The sequence below is a fragment of the Talpa occidentalis genome, unplaced genomic scaffold (genome assembly GCF_014898055.3).
Source record: "Talpa occidentalis isolate TD23 unplaced genomic scaffold, MPIMG_talOcc4v2.1 talOcc4.16, whole genome shotgun sequence".
Taxonomy (NCBI): Eukaryota; Metazoa; Chordata; class Mammalia; order Eulipotyphla; family Talpidae; genus Talpa; species Talpa occidentalis.
Window position 1 is genome coordinate 42,172,085 of NW_023601653.1, and position 25,298 is coordinate 42,197,382.

The 25,298-nt window shown below is 45.5% G+C and overlaps 2 protein-coding genes and 1 pseudogene across 2 annotated transcripts in view; 2 read left to right on the forward strand and 1 right to left on the reverse strand.

The window, feature by feature from the left end:
* The window catches only part of ARID2 (AT-rich interaction domain 2), a 145,381-nt gene extending 142,596 nt beyond the window's left edge, over positions 1–2,785 (reverse strand). Inside the window, exons 1-3 of the mRNA XM_037514105.2 lie at positions 2,569–2,785; positions 2,381–2,474; positions 1,240–1,337 (exon numbers count right to left, since the gene is read on the reverse strand). Coding sequence (XP_037370002.1) covers positions 1,240–1,337; positions 2,381–2,474; positions 2,569–2,660 — 284 coding nt within the window. The 5' untranslated portion in view covers positions 2,661–2,785. The remainder of the gene's footprint in view (positions 1–1,239; positions 1,338–2,380; positions 2,475–2,568) is intronic.
* A 796-nt stretch (positions 2,786–3,581) lies between these two features.
* LOC119247570 (uncharacterized) overlaps positions 3,582–25,298 on the forward strand; it is a 169,089-nt gene continuing 147,372 nt past the window's right edge. Inside the window, exons 1-2 of the mRNA XM_054696763.1 lie at positions 3,582–4,057; positions 4,534–4,948. Coding sequence (XP_054552738.1) covers positions 3,582–4,057; positions 4,534–4,948 — 891 coding nt within the window. The remainder of the gene's footprint in view (positions 4,058–4,533; positions 4,949–25,298) is intronic.
* Positions 22,332–22,473, forward strand: LOC119248536 (U2 spliceosomal RNA; annotated as a pseudogene).

Sequence of the window (25,298 nt, forward strand, 5' to 3'; positions counted from 1 at the left end):
TTCACTTTAGCCCTTTATTTAAAAAACGTACTCTGATATACGTGCCATCACACATACACAAGAGATGAAAGTAACCATATTTGATATTTTCTAGACTTCTGTGTAATTCAAGAACTACTCCACAAAGTTTTGTGAACTCTTCAGCTTCAAGCCTGAAGTCAATCCAAGATAGCCAATAGGAAGTACACCTGTGTAATGACTGCATTTCCTAATCCAGAACGCTGAACACCACACAGAATATCCACATTTGGATATTGTATCTGGAGCAACGATAAATGCCAACCTCAAATTATGCAGAAGCTACATTACCTACAAAAGGCTATCCTAGAATAGCATTATTTAAAAGCAACAAACATGAAAAACATTACTTTAACTTAGAATAACCAACCAAAGACCTTGTATGAACAAGCAAACATTAAAAATAAAAGACCCTATAGTCAGTTACAATGTGCAAATATTCCTAGAAGAAAAACTGGAAAAGTAAAGCTGAATCACAAGTTCTACGCTCTAAATTGAATCACTTATCAACCAAGTAAGAAATCTATTTTATCAGATGAGCAGACGAAAAAGAAGGATGAAAGAATCCAAATCATAGTGTTCTATTTTATAGCATCCCTAGTTTTCCTAAGCATATCATAATCCTTTTAAACGTTTAAAAGTTTCTCAAAAACACAAAAAGAAATTATCATAACAATTCTGGTCACCTGAGGCATCAACTTGCTATAATATGTAAAAATATTCTGAGATTCGGTCCAAAAGAGAGGTTCCTACTTTTTTTTTAATTCCTAAAGTCAGAATTTCAAAAGGCAAAGGAGTTTCCAAAACAAAGAAAAAATTTTCCCAAGGGATACAAAGTTTCATGGACTATCTTTAACTCTTAGCAGCATCACCTCTCTGCCCCTAGCTGGCTATCAAGCAATCAATAACAATGTCACAAAAGAATGTTTACCACGATGGGGGGGGGGGGGCGCTGGTTGGAGTGTCACCTGTAATGATCCTGCAGGAAAAATGTAAACAATCCCAAAGTAGGTGAGGGGAAACTTTCCCCTTCCTCCAATCTCACTTTGTACCTATTTAACGTTTCTCACATTGAAATGGACAGAGATCAGAAACCTGGTCAGGGTGGCTGGGGTTTTTCTTTTTTTTTTTTTTTTTGGTTGGCGGGTTGGTGGGCTAAAACCAAATCCCCCCATCAGTACCCTATTTCCACAAGACATAGAAAGAGGCACCACTACTCACCGCAAGTAATACTGTTTTAAAGCAAAGGCAGCATTAGAACAACTTCTGGGAAAGTTGAACTCTTCCACGATTTCTCCCCACTGGTTCTTCTCAGAAACCTGTTAAAAACACAGCCACACTCGTCTCAAAGTGCACAATCCAAGAAAAGTCCAAGCCAACCGTGAGCCGAAGACCCATTCTACAGAGAACAGCAGCCACCGCCAGCATCAGTGGGTGTTTGGGATAGATCCGCGAGAGTTACCCGGCAGGGGCGGCCCGGATCGCGGGGTTCCCGCCCCGGGGGGCCGAGTTTTCCCCGCACATGTTTTGTTTGGGGGGCGAGGGGGTGGTGGTGGTGGGTTTGTTTTGTTTTTGAAGCCCGGACAATAACCAATCGCAAGTCCCTCTGTCGCCCCCTTTTAAATCTCTACGCGGTCCGTTTACACGAAAAAAAAAAAAAAAAAAGTTCAAAAGGATCAATACTGTTCCGGACAGCGACGTCGGCAGGTTCTGGGGGGGCCGGGGCCGGGGCCGCTTCGGATCCCTCTCCCAGCTCTATCCATCTCCATAGGCCCTTCTTTGAGGCCTACAGCTTCTGCCTAGCCTTGAAGCCTAAGATGGCTATTTGGAGACAGGTCCTGGTTTCTTTTGTTAGCGGTAGAAACCGAGGGCGACGGGGCCGAGGCTGTGCCCCCGACTGCCGGGATCATTTCGCAGCCGATTATCGATGTTAAACCTGCCCGCGCTAATTTTGAGTTGCACGAAAACTGCTCTCAGAGTGTGTGTGTCTCGGGGCTAGAGCGGCAGCGGCGGCAGCGCAGCCGAGCGGGCGGGCGGCGCGGGGCGGCGCGGGGCGGCGCGGGGCTCGGCGGGCGCCCCGCACGCCGCACCCCCGCCGAGGCGCTCGGCCCCGCGGGCCGCCGGGCACCGGGCCGGGCGCGAGCCGCCGGGGCCGCCCGCCGCCGAGCCCCGCGCCGCCGCGCGCACGCGAGCACCAGGCCGAAAACAGCCCGCCGCGTCCGCCTCCGAGCCCGCGGCGCCGGGGAGCGCGCCCGGGGCCCCCGCCGGCCGCCCCCCGGGCCCGGGCGCCCGCCGCGGGGTCGGGGGCGACTTTCCGGCGGAGGCCGGCGGGAGGGAGAGCCCGACCCAAACTTCCACTCACCTTCGCGAAGCCGCCCAAAGTAGTGACTCTGGTGTAGAGACCGTGCAGATCCAGCTCCTTCCCACCCACCGCGGGGATCTTCTTGAACGGCGACCTGCGGGAGCGAGAGAGCCCGCACTTGTCACCGGACCCCGCGCCGCCCGCGCCCGCCGCCCCGGCCCGCCGGCCGCCCCCCGGCCGCCTCTCACCCGCGGCTGTGGTGGAACTGCCGCAGCTCGTCCAGGAACGCGAGCCCCTTCCTCCGCTCGTCCGGCGGCGCCTTCCCCGTCGAGTTGGCCATAATCGGTCGCAGGAGGCCTCTCGGAAACCCGGATCGGCGTTTTAGAAGCGCCCCCCGCGCCCTGCGCCTCCTACCAGCGCCCGGAGCCCATTCCTCGGCCGGCGGCGGCGGGGCTCAGTCATGGGCCGGCGGTGGCGGCGGCGGCGGCGGCGGCGGCGGCGCAGGGAGGAGGGCGGGAGGGGGAGGAGGAGGAGGAGGAGGGGAGGGCGGCAGCGCGGCCGGGGGGAGCGCGGCCGGGAGGGAGGGGAATTTCGAAAAAAGTTGAAAGAAATCCGAGCGAAACTAGAGGGGCAGGCGACGGCCGGATCGCGCGGAGCCGCGGGGCGAGCGCGGCCCCCACCCCTTCCTCCCCGCCCTCCCCGCGGCCGGGCTCCCGCCGGCCTCTCAGCGCCGCCGGCCCGGGCGGCTCCGCCTGGGGACGCGATTCAACATGGTGCCGCGGCCGGGGCGCGCGGCCGGGCGGGCGAGGGGCGGGCGGCGAGGGGCGAGGGGCCGGGGCGGCCAGAGGCCCGGAGTTTGGCGGCCGCGGCGGCGGCGGCGGCGGCGGCGGGGCTGGGGCAGGCGGGGCTGGGGGTGGGGAGGGGGAGGTCTGTGTGGTGGTTTGTGGAGAGCGGGCGCCGGCGCGGGTTCCGGCCGCGGCTCCGCGGGGCCTCGCACACATTCACGCGCGGCCTGGGCCGCCGCGGCCGGGCGTCCCCGGCTGAAGGCACGGGCGGCCGCCGAGCCGCTGCGCGCCGCCCGGCCGCGTCCCTCCCGCCGGCCTCGCTCTCGGCCGCCGCCGGCGCCGCCGCCACGGCTCGGCCGCCGGCGCGGCACAGCGACCCCCGAGGGCCGGCCGCGGCACTGCGCCCGGCTCCACACCGCCCGGCGGCTCCTCGCGGGGAACAATAGACTCGGCTCGCGGCTTAGGGTTCATCTGCAATGTGCCGCACATTTCACACGCACACAAAGCCAGCGGGGAGGGGGCGGCGCGGGGAAACGGCCACTACCGGTTGTTCCAGGGTTAGGGGTGGAGGCGATGTTCGCGTCCCCGACCCGGCTGTTGGCGTCGCCGCCTCCGAGTCCCCGCCCGCCGCCCGGCCCGGCGCGGCGCGGGGAATGGGGCGACCTCGCCGGGGCCGGGGCTCAGCCCCGCGGCGCTCGCGGACCCGGGACGAGGACACTCGGGACTCGGGCCCCCGGGCCTGGCGGGACCGGCGCTGGCAGCCTCGGCTAGGACTCTGGGGCCTGGTCGGCGCGTTGGGCGTGAACGATCCGCCGCCGAACTCGAGCCAACTGTGGATTCCACGCCGTGCGGACCGTCCGGGTCGTGTGGAGGCGGCGGCGCTCCTCACTCCTGCGGCCCCGGCCGGGCTTCACGTGCAAACGAGACGCTTCGACGCCGAGTTATGCTCACAGTAACGAGGCTGGGGAGGGGACAGCCCTGCACTCTGGTCCTGGGCGCGTTGACATGTTTCTACCAAGGGATCTGAGCGCGAGGTGCGCTGCAAGGTGGGAGCAAGCCTGGCGTCCCCCTGCTTTCCGCCAGCGCCTGCAGTGTGCGAAGGTTCACCAGAACCTTCCGTGGGAGCGGACGTCTCAATAAACGCCCCCTAAGTTTGCACTGACGAGAGGTCGGGCCTGCGGAGCCCTCGCCACAAGTGCTCACTAAGCGCCCCCGTCGGGGAAGCCGCCTATTATTCCCATCTCAGTGGTGACCAACCCAGGCCCAGGGGCTGCCTGGCCCAAGGTCACCGAGCAGTCGAGTCAGGACGGGTGGCCGTGGCCGTGGGGGCTCCCACAGGGGCCTTTCTGGGGGGTGGGGTGGGGGGTTATGTAACGTCGGACGGCGCGCTTCCGGTGCTCGCTCGAGGAAACGGGTTTATTTCCCGAGGAGTTTGTGTCTCAAACGGGGTCGGCGTGAGGCTGTGGCTGGAAGTTCCGGACGCGAGGGCCAGGGCCGGCCTCCGACGCCGCGAGGGGCGGAGACCGGCCGGGCGCGGGTGGATACGCCGGGCGGCCGCGGGAGGCCGGGGCGGGCGGGGGCCCGGGTCCGCGCGCCCTGCCCCCACGGGCCTCCTAGGGGTGGTGGAAATGTGGGCCGCCGAGAAGCGCGGCCCGGCTGTGCGGATTCCCTGAGCGCCGCACTTGCGCACAGCCCCTTACGTAACTGTCAGCGCCGGGGATTCCCTAGAGGGGGTCATTCTCTTCAACCATTACACACACCCCGGGCTGCCGCCGCCGCCTCACAAAATGGCGGCGCCCATGGAGGAAACAGCGGCCGCCTCCTCGGCCCCATTTTGTGGGAGGTGAGAGATCTGTCAACATGGGATACCTCCGCCGAGGACGCCGCCGCGCTGGGAAATGTCGCTTCGGGGCTGCAGCCGAGGGGAAGCGCGCTCGATGGGAAGTGCCGGCCGCTGAGCTTTAAATTTTTCCCCCTTTGCTCCGAAGAAGCCGCCGGGTGATCGTCGCCGCGGGGAGCTGCGGCCGACGGCGCGGTGGCTGCCCGCGGCGGTGGGTGACTCGGTGCTTTCTCCGCGCGCCCGCCGGCGGCTGCGGCCTCGCTGGGGCTCCGCGCGCACGGCGGGCCCGCCGCGCCGCTACTTCCCGGCTGTTTCTGGGACCGGAGGGCACGGACCCGTCGGGGCCCTAGTCGGAGTCGGACGAGCCGGGAGCTGCTGCCGGTGCGGGCGGCCGCAACCGGGCCCCGGACGGTGCTGGGGGGCAGCAGTGGGCCCGGAGGCGTCGGCGCTGAAATCGTCGCGTCCTGTCCGGACCTGGGGTTGTGTGTTAACGGGGTCTCGGGTGAAAGGTTAGGACGTCTTTTCTGGGAGCCCAAGCCTGGTGGTCTCACTTCTAATTGGAAGAGGAGGATGGGAGAGGTGACAGGACATTTCATGTTGATGTTTTCCAAGGGGGGTTGGCCACGTTGAAGCCACTGTTTGGTATTCAGATGTGGGTTTGCACCCACACATGCCTGTACGGTGGTGTGTTTTGCTTTTTTCGGTGCAGATATGAAGGCTTAAGACTGGGAGTGGGATGCTGACGTTTAAATGCTTTATTTAAAAAATGTAAGATGGGATGAAGCTGGAGAATTGATCGGAAAAAAGGGCTTTTCTGCAGAAGAAACTGTCATCTTCAAAATGGAGTCAGGGATATCTGATAAAATGTAAATTACACTTTGGATATGCCTTAGGCAAAGAAAAACCAGAAAACTTGCTGTTTATTGCATAACTGCGTAGTACAACTTCTTCAAAACTAGAAAAATAAATGGCAAGGGAAGGGAAGCTATTAACGGTATTTGCTCTTAGGAATGTTAGAGTTTAAAGAAAGGAGATTATCTGGTGAAAGTTAAATATGAATTACACGAATTATTTAAACTTTTTTGTTGCAGCAGACGTATTTCCGTGCTTTTAAGAAAAAAAATAATTTAGCTGTTTTGTTTATGTTGGTTTGACTGATAATTTCCTCATGGTGCAAATCTGCATTTTTTTTGAAGGCTGCAACTCAGTCAGTTCCATGCCCCATCTCCTGCCGCACCCGGTTGCTATTCTGGCATGTGGGTTACCGAGATAGAGTTTTTGGTCCTACCTGTTTCTACTGATGTCCTTTACATTTAATAAATTTAGTTACCTCTAATCGGTGCGTATCCTTTGCGAGAATACCCATCTTAGCACCCAAGTGCCCAGAGAATTTTTTTTTTAATGGGATTGCAGGAATAGTAATCCCCCTGCCTAGTATTACATTTCTTTGTACCATATTGCATTTCCTATAGTGGGCAGCATAGAGCAGGTGGAGACTGAAAAAACGTAGCTATGCAAATACTTTTACAATAGTTATTAATTTGATGAGATATAAAATGAAATGTAGTTCATAGTTTTCAAGAATTCCTATTCAAATGACCAATAACTGAAAATTGTTGGAACTCCATTTGTAGGGCTTGCCATTGTGATAAGAAATATTGACAAGTCCTTTTTGATGTGGAAAAAAAAAATGCGAAGCCTCATTTTAATAGTCGCTGCAAGCCCTGAATATTGTAATTAGGTTTCTGTTCTCTGCTCCATATCAATATTATTTAATCAAGAAATTGTGATGTTTCTAAAATAATTTGCTCATTCAAGTAAGCTTTAAAAAACTTACACACATTTAGGATTTCCAAATCAAGCGTGTGGGGTATATGCATGATTACAATAGCTGAAAGAAATAATTGAAGAAATTATATATCCATTCGAGGAATTTTGGATTTCAGGTTACTCAGGTTTCAAAAATTGGTTGAACTATTGAACTTCGGTTTATTCGTCTTTAAAGGTCTTAAGAAACCATTGATAAGATGGGGGAATACTTTCACTACTTGCTGCGTTTGCAGTATTTTAAGATATATTGCAAAAATTAATGAAGTATTTATCTTCTGCTGTTACTTTTTTGTGTGGGCAAACTTGTTTTAGTTGTAATTTGATTACAGTGTCAAATAATAAATGAGGCCTTTTCTTCAGATGGTGATTCTTAAGGAGTACTGGTAAATAAGCTTTTAAAAAGTGAGAAAATAGTTTATTCTTCTGCAGATTAGGGTAATTGTAATGTAGATGTTCTGAATTTGTCCCTAAGGAATTTGTCCCGAAGGCATTTGATAGCATTTGGGGATTTTTTTGTTTTGTTTATTTAAATAGATTGTAGAAGTTATATTTTTTACTTAACTCTAATACATTTTATTTAAGAAGTGAAATTTACAACTAAAAAAGACCTTTCAGTAATATTTAGCTAAAAAATTAAATATTAGCCAATTATAAGAGTCTTTGGGGAAACATTCCCAAATGTGCTTTTGATAGGAAATTGGGCCCATTAAGTTGTTTATAGAATCTTGAATTTTAAAAGTTGTTATGGATTTGAGGTGTTAACATTTTGTATTCTTATTTCATCTGTTTCCATCACTGAAAAGTAGACTCCAACTAGGCTTATTATAGTATAATTTCAGTTTATATTTGCTTGCCGCTTTGTAGTATTTAATACCTTTTAATACATGGCGAGCATAAATACTAAACCAAGGAAATATTTCTTCTCATCAATGCAGATCACTAAATCATTGAGTAAATATTTATTGAGTGCCTATTTTGGGCAAGAGGTGGGGGAAGAGAAATTGATTTAGCCCTCAAGGAAATTATACTCCGTTATTTGATTTTTCTTTACTAGCTTTAAAATATTGATAGTATATTCACACCATAGGCTTCTTAATTTTTAATACTTAAGCAGTATCTTTAGCATGGAGTCAAATTCAAAATTTTTGTTTAAAATAGAGACAAAATATAATTATGTACCAAACAGCCTTGCGTTAGTATTTGGATCAATATTAGTATTAGTGTTAAAGTGCTGTAAAAATATTAATAGCTTTAAATCACATTCTTTGAAAACTCAACTTCAAAAAATAGGATTCCAGTAATTAACTTTTTATTATGGGAAAAGCAAGGGGATGGTCAGTGAATGTAAAAAATATACTACTGTGGGCCTCCCCAGGTGGCGCAGCGGTTGAGCGCTGCCCTGCAGCACCGGTTAGTTCCCCGGCCGCCGGCGAGGGTCCCACAAAATATATATATATATATATATATCTACTACTGTGCAAACAAATATTGTTTTAATGAATTTTGATTTTCTGTTTCAATTTTTTGGTACATTGACTCTTCTGACATTACTATTAATTAAAAAAAACTAAATCCCAAAGACAAATTAATTCAGAATTTAATGCAAATCTAATTATTGACTAAACTGTAAAGCTTAAGGAGTTGGCAATCTTGTTGATAAAACAATAGGAATGAAGCTGAAATCAAAACTAGCTTATATAATAATTACTACGCTTCACGAAAGCATATGCAGTTTTTTCCTTTATAACTAATAAGAGTAGTATTAACTTTATAATTTATTTTTCTCTGAAAACATACCACAAACTATATGCACTATCAAAATGGGAAGTCAGCCAAGGACTAGTGTAAATTGTTAAGCTTATTGTACGCATTAAGGAAAATTCAATTTTTTTTAATGCCATGATACTTTAACATAATTTGTGGTATGTAGAACTCAGTTAATAATAGAATAATCTTATAATGTACATGAGACATAGTTATAAACAGTTCTTTAGGGGTGCAAAATAACTGAGTATTTCACAGTTAGCTATAGTGCTACCAGGTATTTTAAACGATGAAAATTTTAGAATGTTGTGCTGCATTTTTATAAGCAAATCTCTCTTATTAACAATACTAATGTTAATAACAGCCATTAGTGATATACAAATATGTGTGTGGGTCCTGTTATAATGTTTTAATTCTAACTGCATTTAAAGACAGATTTTTCTCAGTGTTAATCAGGGGTTAAATGACCCATGCTTCTGTTCTTCTGGAAGCAGTAAAGAAGCTTGCATTTAGTAGTATGCAGGAATTTGCCTTCTTCCTATTGAAAAAAATCCATCCCTTACAGTGCCTTTTGCTAACTTTTTTTTTTCCTCCATTAACGTTGGGGCTAGCAAAGAATACTACAATAAGTACTTATAAATACTCCACCCAGGGTGGGTCTGTGCCCACTGCAAATACTCTTCTTCTACTTCTCCATGTTTTCAATGTCAATTTCTAAAGAGACTTTGGTAATAACAGTATTACAATATCCCCAGCTAGAGCATAGTCAGCTTGTCTGTGAATAGTGTTCATGGAGTCAGTGGCCCTGTAAAACAAGGTGTGTTTATTGCATATTTCTAGGGAGAAGCTCTCAGCAGGAAGGGCATGTTCAAAGGGCCGGATGATGCCTGGAAGTTAATGCTCTGTAGTAAATTTACAGGGTTGTCTTCGGTGCTGCTTTTTATTTTGTGTGGTGGTGTCTCAAGAAAGGTCTTTTGGAACGGAAGTTAAGGAAGAGTACCATTTAGTTCATCATATTTTAAGGATAGCAGCAGACAACTCTATTCCTAAAAAAACTACAGTAGATTTCGAAAAATATTTGGATGAAATTCTTTAACCATTAGTCGATTTGTCCTCTGTTGGAAATGTATGGATAAGGGAGTAAGTTAGCTCCAAACAGGCCCCAAATATAATTCCTCAGCTGACTAGTTGGGAGGCCTCTGGTGTTTGTGAGTTTATCATCACTTTGTGCATGGTAGCATCTGCTTTGAGAGTGAGGGTGAAGTGATCTCCTCATACCAGTGACCACCCAGGTCCCCCTGCCATCTTCTTGTTCTTTGTGCTTGCTCTGCAGTTCCCTGATGCAGCTTCTGAAGAAGGTATCTAAGAGTTTGGCCCAGACCTTGCTTTTGTAGAGACCTGTCAAAAAGGCGCCTTTATCTTCCAACCAGTTCTTAGAACTTGTCTATGGGCCAGTGGATGATAAGTGGAATTTGAAGGATACTACAGCATAACCTTATTTTTTTTTAATTTTTATTTATTTATTTATACAAGCACTGGGTACAGTCAGAAGTGTGGGAGAGTGAGAGAATTCACCAGAGCCAGAGCGGGGAACAGAACAGGCAGACCGATGAAATACACTGCTGAAGGGAGCAGCAGGCAGTGGGAGAGGTCCGCCCGCCACGTGGGACCCTATCGAACCAGTGCTGCAGAGGCTGCGGGCAGCCTCGCAGCCCAGCACTCAACCACTGCGCCACCAGGGGAGGCCCCAGCATAACCTTTTTTTAAAAATGCTAAACTATTCCAATCCTAAATTGTGCATATTCCAGCTTGCCAGTGGAAACTAGTATTAATTATTTCTGTGCCCCTTTTTTGTATGTAGATCGTTAGGTAAATATTTATTGTTATTTAAACCCACAGTTTTATGCATTGTATGGGGCTGTGTTAGCACCTCATTATGTTTTATATGTATGCTAGTATTAAGATTTTGGCCTCCCTGGTGTTCTTGAGGTTGAGTCTCAGCCTTGTCACCCCTACCATCTGAGTTCCATCCCCAGCCAGGGAGCTGAGCCACATAGGGCACAGCAGACCTCTTCTGTCTGTCCTGCTCCTCCCTTCAGCAGTAGATTTCAGTAGATTCCCCTGTTTTGCTCCCCATTCTGTCTTTGGTGAATCCTCTCACACCACCCCAACCCGGAAACCTCTGGCCTATACTCCAGTTCTTGTAGGCAAAAATAAATAACTAAAAAGATTTTGGCCTTCTCCCTGCTGACTCAAAGGAAAGGGCATATTGAGAAAAAACACATGTTTTGCTTCGATTCCAATAATTAGACTGATGCCCTTGATTTATGTTATACGCCGAGCTCATTCTTAAAAAAATAAACATTTTACAGTACGTCTCATGGCTCACAAACCAGTGCTTTTTCTACTAAACATTCTTTCATCTTGCTAATAAAATCCAATTTCCAGAATCATAGTTCTTTGCTAAACTAATATGCATAAAACTGTAAATATTTTCTAATCTTTTATTATTTAAAGGGTAGTATATGGAAGTTTAAACAAGTCATCCATCAGTGAATGTGATAGAAAATCAGCAAAATAAAAGCCAATGGTAGAATACGCTAAAAAGTCTTTCCTTAGGGAATTATTGAGAAAACATCTCAAATAGGAAATCTGGGACTTCTTAGGCAATGTTTTATCTTAAATTAGAATCTGTGAAACTCCCTTATCACTTATTCTTAGATTTGCTTTGCCACTCTGCCCTCCTTGTATAGTAGCCAGGTAAGAACATTTGATAGGATCCTTTTAAGACTGGTTTTTATGTAACATTTATAAATGTTATTGCTACTTTTAGCCTCAACTATCAATATATACCTGCTAAATGCCCTATCAAAGTCTACCAGGCTATGTTAATAGGCCTCAACTCTCAGTCTGGTGCAGCTTGACAAATCTTTTCGGACACAGCTTGAGTTGCCCAGAACATAAGGGCTTCATTCCTTACCAGTGAGAGTATATACCCTCTCTTTGCTGACTAAGAGGAAATCTGAACCATGTTTTTGGGACCTCAGTGCGATGGCCATCCTCTGTGTGAGCAGATTTAGAAAAGTGGTCATATTGGAACTGTTACCGGGCAACCCCAATGTGAAATGGGTTGGCAGGACTGTGGATCCTCATCACACACTTTAAATTGACTGCTAATGAGACTCAACTGTATGCACGCACAAAAGGTTAATAAAGGGTTTATTTACAAAAAGGGGGAATGAAGAAATAACTCAGGGAGAAAGATAAATTGGTGACTGTGTCCTACCAGTTATGCTGAGCTGGGGCCCCAATAGCATGCTGAAAGCCGGCGAAAACCAAGGGCCTCCAAAACCCACATGTCTGGTTATATACCAAGCCTGGCTGCTTAACTCCACCCAGCAATCTTCCCTTCAGTGGTGATGATATTAGGGGTTTGTAGTCCTTGGTGTCTTGAATCTCTCTCGTCTGGGGTGGGGGTGGGGCCCATAAAGCCTACTTGTGGGGTTTGTTCAGGACATCCTCTTCTCCCAACAATACCTTATTTTAATGATTTTTGCTCTTTCTGAGATAGTCTATAGCCACATTTAGGAATGTTATTTCCCTGCTGTGCTTCACAGATACTGACTATTCCCCCTAGGAACTACTGGAAGATTCCCAAACCAGGCCAGATGCATATGCCATGAGTGCACACAAGCTCAGCAAATGAAATAGGTATCTTTGCAAGTCCTCCTACTCTCTTGAAAGTCGTAAGTTAAACCTAGATGTTTCACCCAGAATCAAAGTGCCAGATAGCATTTTTGTTTTTAGCAGAGCTCACTTTCCATCAAAACAGGACAGGAATTCAGGGACATCAAATTGCTTACTGTAAGGGAGTTTCCTCCATATTTTCCCACAAATTTTATGATAAACCAGTGCCCTACTCTGAACATCACAGGTTTATACTTCTAGCCGTCTAAACATTTAACGTATTATTCAGGTAAAACACTAGTAGAATATTCCTCCCTTAGTATTTTGTGGTAATTGAGAACAAACCCAGCATCTAAGGAATGTATTGATGTTGAATCTTTTGAGTTACCATAGCCAAGAATACGAAAGCAAAAACTAGTTACAAGTCCATTATTTCTAATAAAGTTGGTTCTACTCTTTGGAAGGAGATGCTCCTTACCTTATTTCAGATTCAATAACTAAACCGGAAAGTTCAGGAAGGATAGTGTAGCAAGTAGCAACCCTCACAGAACTTGCTCAATGTTGCGTACATGTCGACCTAGTAGCGGTCATTTGCCAATCGTTGATGAAAGAGAGCTCATGAGTCCTGCTTATGTTGACTAATAGGTCTCAAGTAAAGATTTATTTTCCAAGAAGAAAGTGACTAGGTTCCTTGCAGAAAGATTTTCAGAGCAGTAGATATGCCTTAAAAGTTCTGCAGTCTGGGGCCTCCCTGGTGGCTCAGGGGTTAAAGTCTCAGCGCTATCAAGCTGTCCCCAGCCACTGTGACCTGAGATTCATCCCTGGCCGGGGAGCTGACCCACAGACCCACATGGCACAGCAGACCTCTCCTGTCTCCCCTCTGCTCCCCTGAGCAGTGGATTTCAGTGGCTCTGCCTGTTCTGCTCCCCACTGTGTCGCTGGTGAATCCTCTCACCCCTCTCCCCACACCTCTGGCCTACACCCCAGTTCTTGTATGCATAAATGAATAAATCTTTAAAAAAAAATTCTGCAGTCTGGAACCAGATCAGAAGTGGCCATGGCCCAAACCTCAAAACTTGAAAGCAAAAGTTGAGCTGTATTTAAGGAAGACAAATTATAATCAAGAGCCATGAAGTCATAGGTAAGACCTTCCTATCAATAGGCAGAGATTTCAGTCGTTTCATGATGGATTGTTTTGGAACAGATCTGGAAAGTTTTTTTGGACAGGTCTAAAACATGAGGTTGGATTTTCCTGACTAGGAGGCCAGGTTTAGGACAGAATACCCACTAACTGTGTACTCAGCAACACTAAGTGCTCGCTATCTGTAAAATACCACCAGTCAAGTGGGAAACCTGCTTTTAGGTAATACAAGAAAGAAACAAATGGTTGATAGGTGAGGTAATTTTATTTTTATTTTTTAATTTTTTTAAGATATATGTATTTATACAAGCACTGGGCACAGTCAGAAGCGTGGGAGGGTGAGAGAATTCACCAGAACCAGAACGGGGAGCAGAACAGGCAGAAGGACTGAAGTACACTGCTGAGGGGAGCAGCGGGTGGCAGGAGAGGTCTGCGCGCCATGTGGGACCCTTGCCGGCAGCCAGGGATGGAACCAGCGCTGTAGAGGCTGTGGGCAGCTTCGCAACCCAGTGCTCAACCGCTGCGCCACCAGGGGAGGCCTGAGGTAATTTTATTTTTTTTTTAAGATTTATTTATGCATGCAAGAATGGGGGTACAGGCCAGAGGGGTATGTGTGTGGTGGGGGGAGTATGACAGGATTCACCAGAGACAGAGCGGGGAACAGAACAGGCAGGTTGACTGAAATACACTGCTAGGGGGAGCAGTGGGCGAGTCAGGAGAGGTCTGCTGCGCCATGTGGGTTGCTCCCTGGCCAGGGTCGAACTTGTGCTGCAGTGGCTGCGGATAGCCTCACAGGTTGTGTCTCAACCCCTTGCACCACCAGGGAGGCCCAAGGTGAGATAATCTTAAAGCATACATCTAAGAGAGAGGACATTTGAACTTGTGGCAAATATGAAGTCTTGAAAAGCCCTCCTTAGGTGAGGTTCAGGCCATATCCTCTACTAATGAATCTAAATGGGTACCTGGAAATCTCATAATCTATTCATATTTCATGAGTTACAAAACAATCCAGTATTGATGCTGAAGATTTGTTTTAAAAAATGGGCAGTGTGCCTAGGTATTTTGATACAGTGTTTTTAGAGTCCTGTCTAGATGTTACACTGTCCCTATTGTTTCTAGATGGAGAACAGCAAAGGCTTTGAAAAGCCTCCAGGACTTTATTAACTCATTTTACAACTTGTCTTTAAAAGTGCATTCTCGGGCCTCCCTGGTAGCCTCGGGGTTAAGGCTCAGTGCTATCACCACCAAGGCCTGAGTTTGATCCCAGGCCAGGGAGCTGACCCACATGGCACAGCAGACCTCATGTCTTCCCCGCTGCTCCCCTCAGCAGTGGATTTCAGTAGATCCTCCTGTTCTATTCCCCATTCTGTCTCGTGGGAATCATCTCATTCCCCACATCTCTGCCTATGCAAAAAACAAAAAAATGCATTCTCTGATTATAATCAATAGACAAAATATTGCTAGATTTCAGTAATAAAAACTTATGCAAACAGTCATGTCAACTCTTACATATACTAGTTTCTACCTATTCTGCAAAGGTACACATAGTCACTGAAACATGTATAATGTTATACATGTTAACCTGATGTATAATGTTAACCTGAACATTTGCCAAAGAGTCCCTAGAAGAGATGATTTCATTCATCTACTCTTTAACTTAGTTTGTGGGCTCATCTTGAAAAAGTAACATCTGAAGGTGTTAGCAGAGGAAGCCAGTTGGTTGAAAAAGATAACAGCAACAAGGCTAGTGAACAAGAAATCGACACAACAGTTTAGTAAGAATCACGTTTTGTAATAGCCACAGCTCGAGAGATGGTAATGACAACTGAACTATTTTAGCTTCTCCAAAAGTGGGGAGCCCTTTCTTATAGTTGTCCACAAGAATTACCCAAAGGCTTGAGAAGAATCTGGTCAGTTATGGCTTGAAAATTGAAAGTCTAATCTCAGGTAAGGACCACACTCTTCCACCTAGGAAGAATATAGAGAAAGCAATATTTATACCTTATATTGAAAGCTGTATATCGGACCTCCCTGGTGGCACAGAGTTAAAGACAGAGCCATCAAGCTATTGCCAGCCACTGCAGTAGGAGCCAGGAAGCAACCCACATGGCCCTGCAGACTTCTCCTGCCTCACCCGCTGCTCCCCTAAGCAGTGGATTTCAGTACCTCTGCCTGTTCTGCTCCCCACTCTGTCTCCCCCCTGCACCTCTGGCCTATACCCCATTTCTTGTGTAAATAAATAAATAAATCTTTAAAAAAAAAACAGGCTGTCTATCCACAGAGCAATTTATGTTTGTCTCTGAACTACCAGTCGCCTTCAATCTTACAAGTGTTTGTTTTGTTTTGGTCATAATATCTGTTATTCAAACAAGATGGGATACTTAAGGCTTTTTCATTAAATAAGAAATCACACATAATCAGGGACTCCCTGGTGACGCAGGAGTTAAAGTCTCAGTGCTATCAAGCTATCCCCAGCCACTGTGCCTGAATTCAATCCCAGGCGAGGGAGTTGGCCCACATGGCACTGCAGACTTCTCTTATCTCTCCGCTGCTCCCCTCAGCATTGTATTTCAGTGGATCTGCCTGTTCTGCCCACTCTGTCTCTGGTGAATCCTCTCCCCGCCCCCTGCCCTGCACCCCAGTTCTACTAGAATATGTGATCCTTGAAGCCAGGGACCCCTACTAATTCTTTGTAATCCCATATTGCACATAGCCACTAGAGTGCTCAGTTTACATTATTGAATAACTTAATTTAAATCCAATAACTCTTGAAAGTGTTTCTAAGTGCAAGGCTCATTAAGCTTTTAATTTGTTCAAGTTAATTATAAAATAATGTGTCTTCTGTGTTATTTTTAACCTTTATATTTGGAACACTAGACTTTTTTTTTACATTTTAATAAGACAGGTTTGTAAGGAAAAGGAGAAAGAAAAACAGGTACCTGCATAGTCACAGATGGGCAAAAGAGCCCCAAACTACTTTTTTAATCATCTATTTTGTTTTTTTATGTTTATGATAGTGACCAGCTAGTTTTATGTATTGAGGAGATGTAGGCATGGCCACATAATAGATCTGTTCATAAATCGTGAATGATTTCACAATGGCTGAACAGAAATCAGAATGTTCACTCGTCCTTTCATTTCATTCTACCTTAACACTGACTCCTAGAATCTACAGCTTTGTTCATAAATTCCTTCTTTCATGCTCAACTCTTATCACCCAACAAGATAATTTCTCTGTGGGGTCATTCCTTTCTGAAGTCCATATAATTGCCTAAAATTCATGGAATTCTCCAACCCATATTATAGATTTCCCAGTGCTTTCTCGTCATTTTCTGCCTCATCTGCCTGAGACTTCATGGAGTTCTTGAGGGTTTACGGGATGTGCTAAAGAATATTAAATACACATAAGCCGAAACATACTGACTACATTCCTGTGCAAGTAGTAATAGACCTTCAGATCAAGGATCAAACTCAGGCCTTAGCAGTGACAGTGCTGAGACTTAATCATTAGGATACCAGGGAGATCCCCGATTCTGGGGTTTTTTTGGTACTCAAAATGTATTGTAGATTTCGATTGGAAATGAGTCGCAATGTAGTATCAGGAACAAAAGGGAAAAAGAAAAATATATAAATACATTCTTTGATAGGGCCTCCCTGGTGGTGCAAGGGATTAAGTTGCAGCACTATGAAGCTACTGCAGCAGGAGTTCAATCCCTGGCCAGGGAGCTGCCCCACATGGCGCAGTAGACTCTACTCTCCTGTCTGGCACACTGCTCCAGTATATTTCAGTCAATCTGCCTGTACTGTCAGTGGTGTATTTCAGTCAATCTGCCTGTTCTGTTCCCCACTGTCTCTCTGGTGAATCCTCTCACCCCCTACACCTCTGGCCTGTACCCCAGTTCTTATATGCATAAATAAATAAATCTTTAAAAAATAAATAAATACATTCTCTGAATTAAAAAAATAAAAGGGAAGAATATTCTAACCATGAAGTGTTTCCAAATAGACATATTTGGAATGTCAGGCAAAACATGTTTTCTTAATGTGATCATAATCCTGTATTTTTGAAATTTTTATTTTATTTTTTAAAGATTTTATTTATCTATACAAGCACTGGGTACAGTCAGAAGCATGGGAAGGTGAGAGAATTCACCAGAGAGGGGAACAGAACAGACAGACTGACGAAGTACACTGCTGAGGGGAGCAGCGGGCACAGCAGGAGAGATCTGTGCACCATGTGGGACCCTCGCCGGCGCCAGGGATGGAACTGGCACTGTGGAGGCTGCGGGCAGCCTTGCAGCCCAGCGCTCAACCGCTGTTGCCACCGAGGAGGCACTATTTTTGAAAATTTTAAATGAACAATAGAAATAGAAATATACTTCTCATTTGTAGGTGCTACAAGTCCAATATCAAGTTCTGGCTTAAGTCCTTTTGTAGGTTACAGACTGCCCTGGTCCTGCTGTGTTCCTGGTGATGGAAGGGGCAAAGGAGGTCTTTGGGACCCATTATGAGGGCACTAATCCCATTTGGGAGGGGTCTACCCACATCACTTCCCAAAGGTCCCACCTCCTGATAGTGTCATGCTATAGTGTCAAGACTTTGGGGAAGGACACAAATATTCAGTCTCTAAAAGTAATTAATGATTTCAAATGATCTGTGGCCTAAACAAAATTTAAGAAAACCCATATCTGAAAGTCTGGAACATCTGGGAAACCTTCAGAAATAAGGAAGGGAAGGAGTTAAGCATTTTCCAGGGCCAGCGTCGTCCTGTAGGTAGCAGGGGCCTCATATTTATGATCATCTCGCATATGCGTGTGTCCCGCGCCTTCGTTGGTGTGCTTGTGTGTGTGTGTGTGTGAGTGTATACAGGCACATCTCCAGGCACACCCAACACCTCTATCACACTCCTTCAACATAGTGTAGTTATTTCTATGTTCCCTACTCCTGTTATTCATGAACCCCAAAATTTGCGTACATATGTACCTGTGTGAATATTTGTGTGTATTTGCCAAGTAAGTGTGTTATTTGGTTAAATGTAAGCATCTTAAATATACTGCATTTTAAGCTCTGTTGATAGCTATAATGCTCCTGAGAGGACTCAATAGTGTTGAATTTGTATTTTGACATTGTAAGCATCCTTTTTGCAGAATTTTATAAGAATTTCCTGTACAAGAGAGAACATTTATTTTTTAAATTGCATTATTTTTATTGAGGTAAGGACTCTTTGATCCAGAAAAGGGTTACTAATGAAAGTTATAAATGTTTTGCTTTGAAGCCTTTTAAAATAGGAGCTATCCATAGAGTAGCTTACATGAATCTGTCTTCTCTTGTCAATCATGGGAGAGTTCCTTGATGTCCAGAACCAGTGTTTTGTCATCGTTCTTTTGTTCTATCTCCATTCAAACTACCATTGATGATGGGGCCTCCCTGGTGGCCTAGGGGTTAAATCTCAGCACCCTCACCCCTGCAGCCTCAGTTCCATCCCCGGACAGATTGCTGACCTACATGGCACAGCAGACCTCTCCTGTCTGGCCCGCTGCTCTCCTCAGCAGTGGATTTCAGTAGATCCACCAGTTCTACTCCCCATTATGTCTCTGGGGAATCCTCTCACACCCCCACACCTCTGGCCTGCACCTCAGTTCTACGAAATAAATAAATGTTTGAAAAAAAAACAAAAAACAAATCTAACATTAATGGAAGACTGTCAGCTATACAACATGCTAAGACAAGAAACCAAGAAGCTGTTTAAAGAAAGTTCAGCACCCTTTTCAAAGTTCTAGGGTTCATAAATAACAGGAAGAAGCAGGGACCATAGAAATAACTCTACAATAAGTTCAAGGAGTGTGATAGTGGTGTTGGACAAGCCTGAGAACGTTATAGAATAGGGGGTATTTGAGTGTATCTTAAAATAATGTTCATAGGGCCTCCCTGGTGGTCCAGCGGGTTGAGCGCAGTGCTGTGAAGCTGTCCGCAGTCTCTGCAGTGTGGGTTCGATTCCTGGCTGGCCAGGGCAATTCCCACAAGGCATGGCAGATCTCTTCTATCATGCCCGCTGCTCCCCTCAGCAGTGTATTTCGGTCGTCTGCCTGTTCTGCTCCCCGCTGCGTCTCTGGTGAATTCACTCACCCTTCTGTGCCTCTGGCCTGTACCCCAGCTCTTGTATAAAAATAAATAAATATTTTTTAAAAATTTAAATTAAAAATAATAATAATAATGTACATAGTTGGTGGTGGGGAAGGATGGGCCAGGGTGTTTTAAGGCTGAGAGGGGCCTCCCCTGGTGGCGCAGCTGTTGAGTGCTGGGCTGTGAAGCTGCCCGCAGCCTTCACAGCGCCGGTTCCATCCCCAGCCGCCGGGTGAGGGTCCCACATGGCATGCAGACCTCTCCTGCCACACCTGCTGCTCCCCTCAGCGGTGTGTTTTGTCAGTTTGCCTGTTCTGTTCCCTGCTCTGGCTCTGGTGAATTCTCTCACCCTCCCACGCTTCTGACTGTACCCAGTGCTTGTATAAATAAATAAATAAATCTTTGGGGGGAAAAAAAAAAAGGCTGAGAGGCAGGAACTCACGCAGCATACTCTGCGAATGGTGACTAGCCCACTGTGGAGGAGCCTGCTCTGCAAGGATGGGGTTTTCTTTTGCCATGTGAATGATTCATGTACATAAATGCAAGGATATGTGCAACCCCTGGGCCCCAGCCTCTGAAGCACAAGTTCAATCCCCTGCTGGCCAGGGAGCTACCCACATGGCGCAGCAGACCTCTCCTCACTTGCCCACTGCTCCCCTCAGCAGTGTACTTAAGTCAATCTGCCTGTTTTGTTCCCTGCTCTGTCTCTGGTAAATCTGCTCACCGCCCCCTCCCTTCCCCCCCAGCACACACACCTGGCCTGTACCATGGGGCTGGTGATTTTAGGCAATGACCTATAATAATTGATAGTTTATAGTTCATCATAAAATAGAGAGCTCAGAGATCAGATAATCCTACCAACACCTGTTATAAATGAGAAAATGGAGAATCAAAAGAAGTCAACATATTTGTTCTGATAACATCACAAGGTAGGCTTAGAAAAATCTCTTGAGTCTGGCCAGTGTGTTATGTTATCCTTAATTTTCCTCTGTTATTCATTTTGAATTGTATAGTGTAGATTACTTTTTTTTCTGCCTGTGAATAAGATTTTTATTTTCTTTACAACATTATTCATTTTTAAACAATATTTGCTTCCCCCCACACCCCTCAGATGTAGTCCCCACAGTCCTTCACCAATGCACCTGTGCAGCATCACCTCAGTCCCCTGTGCTTCTCTCTCCCTCCCTCTGATCCCTCTCCCTCCTCCCCCCCTGCAGTACGTCTCTGATTTTAATTGTCTGTTTTTGTTTTGTTGTGTTTTATATTGTTATTATTTTTTTACACTGATGTCTTACTTGGTTTCCTTTACTCCTGGTATAAGTGAAACCATCCGGTATTTTTCTTTTTCCTTCTGATTGTAGATTACATTTTACAAATGTGTATCCCATACTGCAAACATGGAAACAAATCTGCCACTTATGTGTAACCTTGTTGGTTGTTTGTCCATTTGTCTATTTGATGACTATTAAGTGCCCATTACACAGTACCCTCCAGAAGTTTACTTAACACTTATAAAAGTAAAAAATATATACAAAGGTAGATCACATCAAATGACAAGTGCCATTAAAGAGGTTTAAGGAGTCATTCCCTTTTCTGTCTCATTACCTGAAAGATCTGAATAGTATAGGAGAAAAAACATTAAACACATTATAGAAACCGCTTTTCTGTCATTTGTTAAAAGTTCAGTGTTTGGTAACTTAAAAATATTTTTGATACATTTATTCATTTATTGTACTGCACTGTGTTTAATGATGCTGTAAATTTGTTCTGTGATTATTTATTTATTTATTTTGCATAGAAGAACTGGTGTATAGGCCAGAGGTCCTGGGGGTGAGAGGATTCCCCAGAGACAGAATGGCGAGCAGAACAAGCCATCGGCTGAAATCCACTGCTGATGGGAGCAGCTGGAGAGACATGAGAGGTCTGCTGCGCCCTATATGGGTCAGCTCTCTGGCCAGGGATCGAGTGGTGACAGCTCTGAGACTTAACTCCTAGGCCAGCAGGAGACCCCCTCAAAAGTATTTTTCTTTTTATAGGAAGCAGCTACATTTTATTTTTATTTTTTTTAAAGGTTTATTTATTTATTAATACAAGCACTGGGTACAGTCAGAAGCGCGGGAGGGTGACAGAATTCACCAGAGCCAGAGCGGGGAACAGAGAGGGCAGAGGGACTGAAGTACGCTGCTGGGGGGAGCAGCGGACGGCAGGAGAGGTCTGCGCGCCATGTGGGACCCTCTCCCGGCGGCCGGGGATCGAACCGGCGCTGCAGAGGCTGCGGGCAGCTTCGCAATCCAGCGCTCAACCGCTGCGCCACCGGGGAGGCCCCCCTTAAAAGTATTTTGACAAGACTTCAGTTGACCCTAACTTGAGTATTAAATTATTAAAACTCAACCATTTTTGAGATCTCAACCATTTTGAACTTAAGTAAGCTTAAGGCTTAGCTTGAAATTAAAATGGCATTTTGGGGCCTCCCTGGTGGCCGAGGGGTTAAGGCTCAGCGCTATCACTGCTGAGGCCTGAGATCTCTGGCCAGCGAGCTGACCCACATGGCGCAGCAGACTTCTCCTGTCTTGCCTGTTGTTCCCCTCAGCAGTGAATTTCAGTAGATCTGCCTGTTCTGCTCCCCACTCTGTCTCTGGGGAATCCTCCCATCTCCCTGCACCCCAGTTCTATGCAAAAAATAAATAAATAAAATCTTTTCCTAAAAAAGTCTAGATAATTTTTTTTAATGAACTTCAGATCAGATAGAATATAGGTGTGATACAAACAAGCCACAGCTGGATAACATTCACAAGAAAAACAGTTATAAGTAAAAACATGTATTTGTTTTAGAATTGGGTCATTGCTTCTCAGCCTTTTGGCTAAGATCAAGTGTAGAATTGGGTCAGACACACACAGTGGTGTGAAATATGAAAAATTTTTTGAGTGCTTTTGATTTGATTGCTTGTTCTGACTCCATGCCCGTCAGTCTGGGCGTCTGGCTACCTGAACAGAGGAAATAGGGCCTCAGGTGGCTTCTCCCTGAAGAAGAGAATCTAGACTCGGTTCTGGTGTGGGCAAAGATCACCTGTGTCGGGCTCATCCAAATGTGAGCTTCCACTCGCGCACACAGACGATTGAGTCAGCTCTGAAAAGTGAAAATGATGTCACTTGAGATTAATGTTCCCTCAGATCCTGGACTATAAATTCTTTTTCCAGCTTGGTCATTTATTATAGTTAAGGGGAAATGTTACAAAACATTTAGATATTTCTTATGTTCCTTGCCTAAAGTGAGCAAATTTATATTTCTTTACATTTGATAAAACCCTACAGCGTAATTGCTTGCTTTTGTGATTATTGTAATTTATAATAATTTAGCAATAGTAAAAATTTAAATATGTGAGAATGGATAAAGCTAAAAATAGAAGTTCTGAATCTTACTAATTCTAGTTTACTCTGAAATATTGAGTAAGCAATTTCATGTTTCTAATGCTATTTCCTTTACTTAGGGAAGAAGCTTTCCAGAACCCCTAGGTACAAGGGGTTAAGTTTGAAGTGATAAATAATAAAAATATTTCCTAGAGGTAAATAGTTTAGATTGAAAGACATGCATAAGGTAGTCAGTCATAAAGAACTTTCAGCCTCATTGGATTTTTTAAAAAATTACTCTTTTGCAAGGATTGATAAGCCTTTATTTAAGAACTGTATTTTTTTTTTTAAAGATTTATTTATGCATACAAGAACTGAGGTCTAGGCCAGAGATGCAGGGCGGGGGGCCAAGGGGGTGCAGTGAGAGGATTCACCAGAGATAGAGTGGGGAGCAGAACAGGCAGAACCACGGAAATTCACTGCTTAGGGCAGACAGGAGAGGTCTGTTGTCCATATGGATCAGCTCCTTGGCCAGGGCTTGAACTCAGGCCACAGTGGCTGGTGATATGTTGATAGTGCTTTAACCCTCGCGCCACCAGGGAGGCCCCTAAGAACTGTATTTTTTAAAAGCAAATACTGGTCTTTCTGTTTCTTTGAGAGAATATAAAAACAGGTGTTTGTATGTGATTCCCATGTCTTGCAGACAAATCACTTAGCTCTGAAGCTGGTCAAGACTTCAAATGTTAATTAGGGCTCTTGTGTTTCTGTGTTGGAAACCATGGGACACAGCTCAAAAAATAGTCGGATTTTCAAGGTCTTTGCACTAAAGCTAGAGAGAAAAACATTGGTAAACCAGTTTGCATATAGAACATATAAAATTCATTGATAATCCTTCCCTACATATTTTGCTATTTTATGACTTAAGTTTCAAATCCTGGCTGTGACTGTAAAATTACTAGGGTGCAATGTTTGACATTATATTAGTTTAGGAAAAGTTTCACGCAAGAAATAGAAAGGATTTTTTAAACAAGGGATGTAGTTTACTCAGTAAACATGGAAAGAAATTATCCTGGTTTGTTGAAGGAATGGAGCGTGAAAGACCCTGGTGAAGAAGTAGACAAATTTGCCAGTAGACTTACAAGAGGTAATGGCAGGAAAGAAAATTATATAATTATAAAGCTGACATACATACATGTCTTCACAGATTTGTTGAAGGTAAAATGAAGCAGAAAAAGAATGATTGATAGGATACCTAAGAGGAAATTTTAGTTTATATACATATATATGTATACACACACACACATACACACACGCGCGTGAGCATGGAGGAGAGGAAAACGAAGCCAGTGAGGAAGTGGTAGCCCTTAGACTTACATGGGGTTTTAGATAATAGGATATTAAGAAAGTGGATTTTTGAAGCGTTAAAGAGTTGCTGTCAAAAATTGCTCTAAGGGCCTTTGAATAGTACCAATGACCGAAGAGTCCAACATTTCCAGATACAACTACTGCAGTGTTGTCCCATTAAATTGACCATTTCCTGGCCTTTTACTATTTTGGACACTATTTAAAATATCTTGTTCATCATGTGTCTCCCACGCTCACATGCCACTAGAATAACTACACGAGGTTAAGAATTTGCCTCTTGGGCCTCCCCGGTGGCGCAGCGGTTGAGCGCTGGGTTGCAAAGCTGCCCGCGGCCTCTGCAGCGCCGGTTAGATCCCCGGCTGCTCCCCGGCCACCAGAGGAGGGTCCCACATGGCGCGCAGACCTCTCCTGCCGCCCGCTGCTCCCCTCAGCAGTGTCCTTCGGTCCTTCTGCCTGCTCTGCTCCCCGCTCTGGCTCTGGTGAATTCTCTCACCCTCCCGCACTTCTGACTGTACCCAGTGCATGTATAAACAAAACAAACAAACAAATAAATAAATAAAACATGCCTCTATTAAAAAAAAAAAAAAGAATTTGCCTCTTTTTACAGCAGTGTCCTCAGTGTCTAGAATGGTGTTTAATATGTGGATTCTACATCTAATCACCAGTATCTTGAAATACAACCTATCTATTCAGTATTTACAATCAAGATATAAAAAGCAAATACGCTTAAATTTGGCAGGGACCTCAGAGGTCGTGTTTTCTTTAGCACCCATCTATGGATCTTTGAGGAAAATTTTTACTACTCTCAGCCTTGGGAGTGACACTCCTCTCTTTCCTCTCCAATTTTTTTTTTTTTATTTTTGTGTTACAAAGTATAGTAAGTCCTCACTTAATGTCTTCCTGCATTCCTGGAAACTGCCACTTTAAGCAAAACAATGTACAATGAAACCAGGTACTTGAATAATGTCCTTTAGTTCAACATCAGCTAGGAACCTTTTTTTTCTCTTCAACATTTTAATGAAATGGCTTTGAATGACACAGTGATTTTCAGGGGCCTGCTGAATATAATTTAACTAGTTTTCCAGCGAAACAACA